General features: G+C 47.2%; 1 protein-coding gene across 2 annotated transcripts in view; it reads right to left on the bottom strand.

Moving 5' to 3' along the window:
• The window catches only part of EOGT (EGF domain specific O-linked N-acetylglucosamine transferase), a 40,205-nt gene that overhangs the window by 15,060 nt on the left and 12,578 nt on the right, over positions 1 to 12,567 (bottom strand). For both annotated transcript variants that reach the window (XM_081160029.1, XM_081160030.1), the window contains exons 7-12: positions 12,372 to 12,478; positions 9,054 to 9,157; positions 2,678 to 2,770; positions 2,271 to 2,342; positions 2,052 to 2,138; positions 1,318 to 1,386 (exon numbers count right to left, since the gene is read on the bottom strand). In XM_081160029.1, coding sequence (XP_081016155.1) covers positions 1,318 to 1,386; positions 2,052 to 2,138; positions 2,271 to 2,342; positions 2,678 to 2,770; positions 9,054 to 9,157; positions 12,372 to 12,478 — 532 coding nt within the window. The remainder of the gene's footprint in view (positions 1 to 1,317; positions 1,387 to 2,051; positions 2,139 to 2,270; positions 2,343 to 2,677; positions 2,771 to 9,053; positions 9,158 to 12,371; positions 12,479 to 12,567) is intronic.

Here is a 12,567-nt window from a genome sequence, read left to right as displayed (position 1 = left end):
CTGGCACAGAGGTCGGGGACCACAGATGACCACTTTGTACAGGACTGGAGAGCCCTTAACTGCCTGCAGAGGATATATGTCCAGTGGCACCAAATCCCTTTACTGTGCTTACAACTTGATGGGGAGACCCTTGCTGTTTACAGTTCTGAACTTAAAGATGCCCTTTACCACACACCCGAGTCCCAAGTCCCAAGAACTGTCTGCCTCTGAATGGGCGGATCCAGAGACTAACGGAATCAACTGTGTTGCTGGACGGTGCTCCCACAGGCAACGCCAAAGACACACGGGAAAGACGGAGGCTTGGAAATCACATGGCCCATGGAGGCCTCGGTCCAGGAATGACAGGAAAGGTGACTATGCTACGAAACCAACTTCACTCAGGATGAGGTCTCGTCAGTTCCCTGCTTAGGGTAAGAGCAGCCCCTGGAAGCAAGCTCCAGCTGAGCCCGTCTGAAATGTGACACGGGAGACCCTGCCTTCAGCAGACTGTAAAAAAGTCAGACGCTATAAGATGTGTGCAGTCTCTAGGTGCTACTTTATCTGGTCCTCAAGATGGAACAGTCAACACTGAGGGTCAGCTACAACCCAAGTGGAATGGACCCTGTGAAGTCCCTCTAGACAGTTACTTTTCAAAAGAAACAGGACAACAGACCCCACCTGGCCAAGAAGAGAAGACAAAGACATCTGGGAAGACTGCTCTGGGCCAGGCCTGTATAACCCTAAATTACACATCTTAACTTGCTGTTGTTTGGGTTTAAACAATGTTTTCCTTTTGGTTGTGATATTTACTTGTATACAGTCCTAGGATCCTAGTATTCCAAGCATATCTCTCATGCTTTCTTGAGCTCAGGAAGTTCCTGACTCACCGTCCCCTTACGGCAGGAAGTGGTTAGAGCAGTCATCGCCCGTTACCAAGACTGAGGAATGAACAGCAGGAAGGGGGAACTTGTAACTGGTCCTACCCATTTGTAACCTGGCCCGGAACGAGGGCCCAGCACATAGCAGGTCAATACATTTTTGTGGAATAAGCCTTACTGCCATGAGTGCATCTACAGTCGTGTCGCAGGCATGGTGACCTTTCTGAGGTTAAGTCTAATTCATGAGTTGATGCTGTTGAAATGAGTTTGGGAGTCTAACAAGCGGTTTGATGCCTTTCGGTAAAAATCCAATAAATTAACTGGGCATGGCCATGAAACCTTCCTAAAGGCTAGTAAGTTCAAATCAAAGTATTTAATGCAATATGAAAAAATAAACCACACTAGTTATAAGAAGTTAAATTCAATATGATGACATTAAAACTGCATACCAAAAACTAACCTCATTTTGGTTTAGTATTTTCCGGTATTCTGTGCTCCGTGCAAGGATGGTGACTCTAATTTTTCCACCCTGTAATCAAAAGGCAAAGGCAAAACAATGATGTATAAGCCTAGACAGATGAATGAACACCTGGACCTAAAATGTGACTTTCACAAAGAAATGAAAGTCAGTAAGAATACATTTATGGAACACTTTTTAAAAAATTAAGCCTAATTCCTTCACAGTTTTCTCAGGGAATAAAAAATGCATCTACTTTGGCCACAGAAGACAAAACCAGTTCATTACACTTTTGTTCGGATGGCTGGGTAGACTTTTGTAGCAGAAGTGGTATGGCTCAGGTGGAGGTCTGGGGCTGTACAGGGAAACGTGGCAAAAGGAAAGGAAAAGAAAGCACATTTCTCCATGTCCCTCGTTTATCATTCAGAAGACATTGGATTTCAATCACTCAGGTGCAGAAACTGTTAACACAGACAACACTGTCTTCTGACTCTTTCTTTCTGCAAAGGTGGTTCTGATTTTTTATTCAGGGTAAAGTCAAGCCCACCTCAGAACCCGAAACTCGGTACGTTCTCACTAGCACCCTCTCATAGGTTCTGCAACTTTAAGCGAAACGACACATAATGAAACCAGCGTTACCAAAGGCTGACTGAGTTACGCTCCTGTGGCACCTCATCAACACTACAAGGCAATGACTGAGTGAAACACTATCCGAGGGCCTGCCGCGGAGTCCTTACCTTGGGTCCCTCCTGCGTGATGTTCAGTCTGTGCAGGACATGCTGGGAAAACGCCCTGAACAAGCCGGTACCGTGACAGCCAGAGATCTAAGGGAGCAGTTCACAGTACAGAGAATATTTCTGTTACTATTTCAGAGGTTCTCAAGTTATATACAAGTGTTATCTCAAAACAGATGAATAATTTTTAACTATGAATGTTTACAGCAGATAACTTCTTACCAGAGGGGTATTATAGAACAGCCCGTATCTCATCCGGGGGAGCAGGGAAAAAACTGCGTCTTTAAAACACACCTAAGCAGGAAGACATTTAAGAGGTAAGAGGAGACAGTCTGTACCCTTCACACCAAAACAGCACTTACAGAAAATAAATCCCCATTAGCCTCTATTTTACATTAAAATATTTGAATAAAACTATTTCACTCAAGTGAAATTTGCGTTTTTGGAAAAGCTATAAAAAATGTTTTTAAAAGATACATGGTTAATAACAATGAGGATTCCAGTTATCAAAAAAGAAACTAAAGAAATCAATGGTAACATCTACTAGAAACTCATAGTAAGCATTTATCTGATGAGTGAGTCATCCCCAATGACAATATTGACGGACATGTCAGGAAAGTCTCTGGTACCCTTTTGGAATCGTAGGTTTTCAGATGTATCACGTCATAATCAGTGAATGCCTTCCACGTGTCAGAGAACAGGTCACCGTATCCATAGGAGCTCTGAAAGTGGGAACAAAAGTCAGGACAACAGAATCATTCCATGTGGCTTTTCGAGAATGTAACGATGCGCTGAGTTAGCTCGTTAGCATGAAGAACAAATGATCCTAAATGAGCTCACAAAGTCCACATCAGGCCCTGGCCAGGCTGCTCAGTGGTTAGAGCATCAGCCCGAGAACTGAAGGGTGCGAGGTTCGATTCCCATGAAGGGCATGGACCTCATTTGCAGGCTCGATCCCCAGCCCAGGTCGGCGCCTGAGCAGGAGGCAACCAATCAATCTCTCTCACATCGATGTCTCTCTCTCTCTCCCTCCACTCTCTCAAAAAAGCAATAGAAAAAATATTCTCGGGTGAGAATTTTTTAAAAAGTCCATATAAGAAAAACAGATTTCACCTTGGGCCTAATTTGATATAGTATCATCAAAAATAACCACCACAATTATAATCTTAGTCTAACAGTGGTTTGTTTCTCCACCACAGCCCTTTTTTTTTCACATCTGCAACTCTAGTTGTTGTGGGCTCTTTCCTGTGCGTTTTCTACCCAAGTTACACACATACACACCACCATTTGTGCACTCTCATACACTAGGTGAACAAAAGCGTTTGGGTAAATTTATTTCGAAAGAAATTTTCAGAGGAAGAAATATGCCTTGAAAATTTTTACAATAAAAATATAATGTGTGTAACTCTAAGAAATGATCTACCCATTGACTAATGAGTAATGTGATAATTTCCTATTAACATTAATAATAGTAACAATAATACTAGCATTTTGCATGTTCCTATATCCCATGCACTGTTCTAAGCACCTTAAACTGCCCACAAACTTAATGAGCTATGTAATATCATGCCCCCCTTCTTACAGATGAAGAAACTGAGGCACAAGTTTAAGTAATTTTTCTGAGTTGTAAAGCTGGTGTGTGTGCAGGGCTGGGGTTAACCCCGTCTGTTGGGTGGCAGGACTCCATGTTCATTGTCTGGGCAGGGCAGCTGCCTTTCAGAGGGAGCTAGTTCTTTCCAGTACTTTTACCAAATGCATGTAATGTTTGAAAAATAGAAATTAATTACATGCTCCATCAGCTAAAGGAGGGAGATGAATTTATTTTAAAATAGTATAACTTAGATTAAAAATCAGCCAACAGAAATGAGAGATATCAAAATCTCAGCTGGTTATAGATTATATTCATTATGTTCATGCCTTTTTATCTTTATAGCATTCTTTGTTCAGATTATGAAGTTTTTATGTTGCACATTTTGGAGTTATTTCAAAGTTATTGAGAACTGTTGCTCTGGCCGGTGCGGCACAGTGATTAGAGCATCGACCTGGGCACAGAAGGGTCTCGGGTTTGATTCCCCGTCAAGGGCAGCACCTGGACTGCAGGTTTGATCCCAGGCCCTGGTCAGGGCATGTGCAGGAAGCAACTAATCAATGTGTCTCTCTCACATCGATGTTTCTCGCTCGCTTGCTCACTTTCTCCTCCCCTTTCACTCTCTAAAAATAAAATTAAAAAATCAATGAAAAAATTATCCTCAGGTGAGGATTAACAAAAATAAAATAAAATCATTGAGAACTGTTAAATGTGGTGATAAAAAAATAATTCCTTCCTTCAATGCCTCTCCGATGCCAGTCTAACAAAGGCCCTTGTCACCACCACCAAAAATGAAATGCCCGGGTCCTGGCTTGGTAATAATAAAGGGCAATTAAACTGACTAGACAGTTTCTTGAGATAACATGCTTCAGACAAAGTAAGGTCCTTTGAAAGGAAAATTTGATAACAGGTGCAGCACTCCTGAATAACCTTTCCGAGAAATCGTGTCATGTTCAGGAGCTACCACCTCCGGAAGCTGCTTTCCACGTCCTTCAAATTCAAATCACCTGCCACGACGACCGAGGGACTTCTTCCTGGTCTCACACTGAGGAATATTTGGATGTTCCTAAAAATAACACACCATTTCCTGCTGTGTATGTCTCATTTAAACACGCACATAACCTGCGACTCAGAACTTCTCCTTGTAGGAACCTGTCCTACAGTAACACCGAGATGAGGGTGAAGGCATGTGCGTGGGCAGGATGCTCACCGCAGCCCTCCAGCAACCAGCGAAGGACTGGAAGCAAACGACACAGGAGCCAGGTGGGGAAGAGTAGGTGCATGTGCCGAGGCACCCACCCAACATCACACCAACAATCCTGACAGCCTTCCATGCCCGGGCAGGGAACGGTGTCCACATGGTACTGGGTTAGCACACTTTGCGTAAGGATATTACATTTATTCAAGTAAACAAGCCTTACTCAGCCAACACGTGTTGGCTTCAGTTCCCTTTAAGGGAAATGGAACTGGAGAAGAGGAAGAGTTTATTTTATCATTACAGACTTCTGGCGGCCAAAACTCATTATAACAGAATAAAGCTAGATTACGTCTCTGCACAAGGAAGCTGGGAAGCCTGCAGTCACCTCCCCTTTTCTTCATGCTGTTCATGAGAACAGCCTGCCAGGCCAGGAGGTCTGCGGGCGGGTCCCTCCAGGAAGCCGAGTGCCTGATTCTGCAAGGACCAGAGGGAATGCCTCACAGGCTTCTCGGGAGACAGTTTGTCAAAGGTCAGCAAGCTCTGACCTGCAGCCCCAGCCACTTCCCTGCTCCTCTCCTGGGCCCAGGACACACGCAGGGCCCTCAGGCCCAGCCCTCCGGCAGCACTGTCACCGTCAGGGCCTCGGATCACAGCCAGCCGGGGCCACAGTGTGGGTCATTCAAGGCCTAACCAGCTAAAGAGGAACGTCAGTGGCCGCGCAACACCTCACGCTATCCTCATGCAACCTTTAGCATTCTGGGGGCCTCGGTTCTGGAGCCACCCGCAGACCTGCCGTCCTGAGAATCTCAGCAAGCAGCCAGCCAAGGCCTCTTCGACCAAGATGCAGGTTTACGATGGACACAGAGAGCAGCCAAGGAGGAGGTAACATTGGGCGCCCGCCTGCTGGACTAAATCCCACCTGCCTGCCCAGCCAGCCCCAGTCAGTCCAAAGCCCGACACCCATGCCCAGGGAGCTCGTGCTGAGCAGCCCACACCCCCTCCAGCAGCACAAAGATGGTGGGTGGAGAGGCCAGCTCAGCCTGACTCGGGCTCTTGAGGAGACAGGGAAAAGCACGAGCAAGATATGGTAGCTTCTGGAAGTGTCTAGAGAGCTTCCCATCAATGCCACAGGTTCTGCAGGGACCTCTCAGTAGGGGATAAAGCACCGTGGCTTTGGGCGCAGATCTGGGGTGAGCTGGCCACACAGCAACCCTGCCTCCAACCCTCGCTGACTGTTCTCCAGGACAGATGCCCGCCGCCCAGGGACTTGGCCTCCTCACCTGGCAAATAAGCTACCACAACCCTCATCCACTGACCACTGTATTAAATGAGATAATGTCAGGCTTAAGTTTTAAACAGGCACCACTACCCTGATTAATCGGTCAGGGCAGCTGACAGCCAGTGATTGTGGCCTCACACAAAAGAGGAAAAGGAAGGAACGGTGTGCCCTGTGCTCCAGAAACATTTTCAAGAAATGAAAGTGCGGTGTGAGCAAAACTGGGAGACAAGGAAAATGTAAATCCATGAAAGAAGGGAACCAGGAACAGCCTCACAGCCAACATTCAGAGAACCAGAGACAGCCTCACAGCCAAGACTCAGAGGACCAGAGACAGCCTCACGGCCAAGACTCAGAGAACCAGAGACAGTCTCAAGGTCAAGACTCAGAGAACCAGAGACAGTCTCATGGTCAAGTCTCATGGTCACGACTCAGAGAACCAGAGACAGCCTCACGGCCAAGACTCAGAGAACCAGAGACAGTCTCATGGTCACGACTCAGAGAACCAGAGACAGCCTCACGGCCAAGACTCAGAGGACCAGAGAAAGTCTCATGGTCACGACTCAGAGAACCAGAGACAGCCTCACGGCCAAGACTCAGAGAACCAGAGATAGCCTCACGGCCAAGACTCAGAGAACCAGAGACAGTCTCACGGTCAAGACTCAGAGAACCAGAGACAGCCTCACGGCCAGGACTCAGAGAACCAGAGACAGCCTCACAGCCAAGACTCAGAGGACCAGAGACAGCCTCATGGTCAAGACTCAGAGAACCAGAGACAGCCTCACGGCCAAGACTCAGAGAACCAGAGACAGTCTCAAGGTCAAGACTCAGAGAACCAGAGACAGTCTCATGGTCAAGTCTCATGGTCACGACTCAGAGAACCAGAGACAGTCTCATGGTCACGACTCAGAGAACCAGAGACAGCCTCACGGCCAAGACTCAGAGAACCAGAGACAGCCTCACGGCCAGGACTCAGAGAACCAGAGACAGCCTCACAGCCAAGACTCAGAGGACCAGAGACAGCCTCATGGTCAAGACTCAGAGAACCAGAGACAGCCTCACGGCCAAGACTCAGAGAACCAGAGACAGTCTCAAGGTCAAGACTCAGAGAACCTGAGACAGTCTCATGGTCAAGTCTCATGGTCACGACTCAGAGAACCAGAGACAGCCTCACGGCCAAGACTCAGAGAACCAGAGACAGTCTCATGGTCACGACTCAGAGAACCAGAGACAGCCTCACGGCCAAGACTCAGAGGACCAGAGAAAGTCTCATGGTCACGACTCAGAGAACCAGAGACAGCCTCACGGCCAAGACTCAGAGAACCAGAGACAGTCTCACGGTCAAGACTCAGAGAACCAGAGACAGCCTCACGGCCAGGACTCAGAGAACCAGAGACAGCCTCACAGCCAAGACTCAGAGAACCAGAGACAGCCTCATGGCCAAGACTCAGAGAACCAGAGACAGTCTCAAGGTCAAGACTCAGAGAACCAGAGACAGTCTCAAGGTCAAGACTCAGAGAACCAGAGACAGTCTCAAGGTCAAGACTCAGAGAACCAGAGACAGCCTCAAGGCCAAGACTCAGAGAACCAATTCTTATCAGACTTCACAGCAATCTACAGGTCTCGGGAGCAGTGAAAATGGAAACCTCTCTGCGTAGCTTGACTACGAGCTTCATATAAGTGAAAAAATGTTAGCAAAAAGATTTCTCCTTCTGCACAAGAACTGGACCATCAGCCAGCTGTCTAACTCTGCTCTCTGGAGATGGAGCCAGCACGTGAGAACTGCGCTTCCAGGTCACGTTGCTTATGATGAAAAGATGCCTGCTCGATAAACTGTCCTGGACGGGGCAACAGTGTAATGACTCTGGCAATGGCCATCCCTCTGTGGAGGTCCTGGACATACTGCCAACACAGCTGTCCCAGGACACTCGGGGGACATCCTGTGGGACACGAGGCACCTGTGCCTGTCCTAGGTGGGTCCCGTCTCCTTGCACTGAGCTGTGCTGTGCGGGCTGCTAGAAAGACTCCCTCCAGAAGTGGCGGATGCTCCCTGCCAGCCGGCTGGGGGTCCCCCGCGGGCCGTTCCACACGGGCTGGTCCGAGAGGGGCCCTGAGCATCCCGGGAGTGGGAAGTTTAGCTGAACTCAGATAACCTCTCGGTGGGCATTCCTATTCCCCCGTCAGGCAGCCTGTCCTGTGTGTACAATAAACCCCATGTTCTCACCACTGTCCTCGTCAGAGCACACGTGCTGTGTCGCACACTGTGACTATTCGTACACTGTACGATTTATTCTCAAGATGACACTCAGGTAGAGACTACGACTGTCCCATTTCACAGCTCGGGGCACTGGAGCAACGCGTGGGGGGTTACCTTGGCAGGGGGAGGGGCCAGTATGGAAAAGGCAGGAAAAGAGAGAGAGGGAAAACAGACAGCAGTAAGAACAAAGAAGCCAAGCGCAGGCGGAGCACTGACGACGCTGTGGGCCCGCCCGCAGAGCCCCCCACGCAGCACAGCTGTCGAGAAGCTGGCGGCGCTGGGAGGCTGCACGGGGCCAAGAACAGGGTAACGAGGGGGCCACACTGTAAACAGAGGCAGCTCTCCCACGGGCATGCGCGGGGCACGGGGGTCAGGGCGGGACCGTCTCTGTCTGTCTCAGAGAAACACGAGGTGGGCCTTTGGTCTCTGGAGCGCCACCTGCCCACTGCCTCCCTCTACAGTTCCCAGAACGAAAGCATAAACCTGCCTGTGTATCCAGCCCTCTGTACACATCCATGTACACACACGCCCACAGACACGCCCCGCTCACCTGCACGTGTGCACGTGTGTGCACGTGTGTACCTGTGTGTACACGTGAGTGTGGGTGTCTTAGAAAGTTCCGTCCACCACGGCGGAGCTGCGGATTTGTGGAGCAGGACAGAGCGGAGCGCAAGCCGCGGACTCACCGTGTCCCACATCACGACGTACACGTCCGTGCTGAAGGAGTTGTTGACGTGCTGGGTGAGGTAGAGGTTGAGGAAGTCACAGAAGTGGTGATACATGTTAACACCTAGCGTCGGAAAGGGAAGTCTGCGTGAATTAACCCAAGAACACACAGCCAGACGGCTTTACTCTACCCCATCGATTTATCACACGCTGGACCTTTAGCTGAAATCAATGAGGGAAAAAAAGTTTTTCCAAACAGGAGAGGATCTATACTCAGGTAATCCTCAGTTTACAGACCGGCTGCCTTCTAAAACTAACTTTAAACTGGTTATTTGGAGTCAGGAATGCATTTCCCCATATATGATTTCCCCAATCATAGGACTGAAAATGACAGCAACTATTAACATTTTGGTATTTTTTCATTCCTGTCTCTTTTTTTCCTACTTAATCACTATTTATATCGTTGCTTCTGGGGAAAATTTTAGCCAACTATTGTTGAAAAGGGCTGATGTCTCCTGTTCTAACTGAAGGAGCATGAACTTTGGAATCAGAAGCACTGGGGTGAGCCCAGCTCGGCCGTTCATGAGCCAGGCTCTCAGGCAAGTGCCTAAAGTCCCTTCGCCTCTCAACCAGAAACAGGAATCATCACCCCAAGGTGCCAGCTCTGTTAGGAGAAACGCAAAGATCCCCCAGAACTGTCCAGCGAGGGCCTGGCACTCTGAAACCAGGACGGCTAGCTGGGTCCTGCTGGGTCCTGCTGGGTCAGGCGGAGGGCAGAACCAAGTATTCCCCACCCCCCCACCCCGCCCAGCTCAGGTGAGCAGGACCCAGGACCCCACCTGGAAATGCGCAAATCTAAAGAGGGTGAAATTCCAGGAACTGACATTTAAAACATGCACCTCAAAGGAAGAAAATGTTTATTAAAAGAAAAAGTGACTCTTAAAAGCAGAAATTGTGAACTACTCTGACTTCACTCCCACAGTGAGTGACCACACTGCGTGCCAGAGAATGAGTTCAAAAGTACTGAGTTCTTTTTAGAGTAATTTACATGGATGTTTGGAGGGGCTCCTTTTTCATCCAGAGAAATCTTGGTGAAGAGTATGTTTTCAAATAAATAAAAAGAAACTTCTATTCCAGCACAGCCCTCTTCCCAGGTTAGCCCGGTGCACCGGGCGGCTCTCCTGCGCCACTCGGCGGCTCACAGCATGTACTGCGGAGCACGGCTGGCACAGAACAGCACACGGGGCTGGGGACTTGTCCCTGTGTGCTGGGGACTTCTCCACCAGGAACAAGTCGCAGGCTCCGTCCTCAAGAAACGTGCCCCCTCGTGAGCCCTGTTCTTCAGCATGCCCATTCTCTCCAGGTGAGAGTCATTATGAAAGAGAAACTGGGACGGAGACTTGACCTGGGGTGGGGACACAGCGCAGTGTACAGATGACGTGCTGTGGATTGTGCACCTGAAACATGTATAATTTTGTTAACCAGTGTCACCCCAATAAATTCAATAAAAAGGGGAAAAAAAAAATAAATGGATCAGCAAATGCAAAAAATAAACCAACTTCACTGAAAATATACATTTTTAAAAAAAAAAAGGAAAGGAAAACTGGAAGACAGCGTTAGAAGACAAATGTAGAATAGGAAAGAACAGGCCGATTACTCCCCCTGCTATATGCTATTGCACAAGTATCTCCATCAACTTAACAGTTCACACAGGTTTGACCCTTTTACACGGAGATCAGTGTTTTCTTCGCCCCCTTTAATTTGCCTGTTTTCTTTGGTTTTTTTATTTTTGTTTTTTTTATTGATTTCAGAGGGAGGAAGGGAGAGGGAGAGAAACATCAATGACAAGAGAGAATCATCGATTGGCTGCCTGCTGCATGCCCCCTACTGGGGACTGAGCCTGAAACCTGGGCATGTGCCCTGACCAGGAATCGAATGGTGACCTCCTGGTTCATGGGTTGAAGCTCAACCACTAAGCCACACTGGCCGGGCTAATTTGCATATTTTAAAAATGAGTCAGGACATCAAACATAGCATTTTTACTTGCTCTTATTTCAAAAAGTTAAACTTGCCTGATTTCCGAACTTAATACTTGTAAGAATTATGACTTCAAAAGGCAGAGCACATTAAAAATATGATCAATAGCCCAGCCAGGCATGGCTCAGTGGTTGAGTGTCGACCTAGGATCCAGGAAATCGTAGTTCTATTCCCTATCAGGGCACATGCAAGGGTTGCAGGCTCGATCCTCAGTCAGGGGCATGCAGGAGACAGCCAATCCATGATGACTCTCCCATCACTGATGTTTCTATCTCTCTCTCCCTCTCTCCTTTCCTCTCTGAAATCAATAAAGATATATTTAAATATATATATACATATATGTATATATCTATATATGAGAATACATATATGTATATACCTATATATATATATATATATATATATATACATAAGATCAATAAATTACAGTAATTCTCAAATAGTCAGGCCAGAGGGCCCTCTCCGTGTCACGGTGAGCCAGCCTCCCGTGAATGTTGAAATGGTGCGGCACGGTAATCCTCACCTCTCACAGGGAGCGAGTGCTGTGTGGTTCATGTCTCTCTCTGTAGAACAAAAAGTTCACAAAGCTAAAGCTGTGCCTGCAAGTTGAGAGAAGCTACACGCATGACTGGGAAAGTCACTGTAATGTCAACTTTTTTCCAAGAATGTGCTGCAAACCCAACTTCCAGAGGAATTTTAAGTTTGCTTCAGTCATGGAAACGATATGGGAAAGTTTGCCAGAAGAGGTCATGGGCATCCTTTCCTGCCCACCTGGACATGTGGCTTTTACTTTGAAAAAAGTCCTAACAAAGCTCAGTCTAAATCAAGTGCTTAGAAAAAGGGGATGGGTTAACTTTAGTTACAAAGGTAAACACACACCTCTCACCTTCTGATTCCATTGAGTCATTTGATACAAATGTGCAGATTTCTTTTAAAATATCAAAGGTATTAAATGAAGGGAAATTCAAACAAGTTCATTTCTTCAGAGAAGACGGAAGCAAATCCACTGTTTAATGTCATATGACCTAAAAGGTCATTGGAAATCAATATATAATATATCAAAAAAGGAACGTTGCCCTGGCCAGGTAGCTGGATGGTTAGAACGCTGTCCTGATGAGCCAAGGTTTCGGGGTTGATCCCCAGTCAGAGCACATACAAGAATCAACCAATGATGCATCAATACATGAACAACAAATCGATGTTTCTCTCTCCCTCTCTCTTCCTCTAAAAAATCAATAAATAAAAATTTTTAAAAAGGAATAAAGCCTCATTAATAAATTATAGACAAATTAACTTCTCACCTGCATCCAATTTCATGAAGTAGGCTGGTTTTTCAACAACAACGTCACACTCAGCATCTTCTATAGGTCTGAAGTTAAGCTGAGTATAGCTCTGGAGCTCAGCAAACCTGGAATTATAAATTGGGAGATGCTTTCAAAGTGATTCTCCCAAATCTCCTACCGCAACACTATAACTTGAGATCTGTTCATTAGGGTG

This window comes from Miniopterus schreibersii, assembly GCF_964146895.1.
Source record: "Miniopterus schreibersii genome assembly, chromosome: 15".
NCBI classification, from domain to species: domain Eukaryota; kingdom Metazoa; phylum Chordata; class Mammalia; order Chiroptera; family Miniopteridae; genus Miniopterus; species Miniopterus schreibersii.
This window is presented reverse-complemented; position numbering and strand designations above follow the sequence as displayed.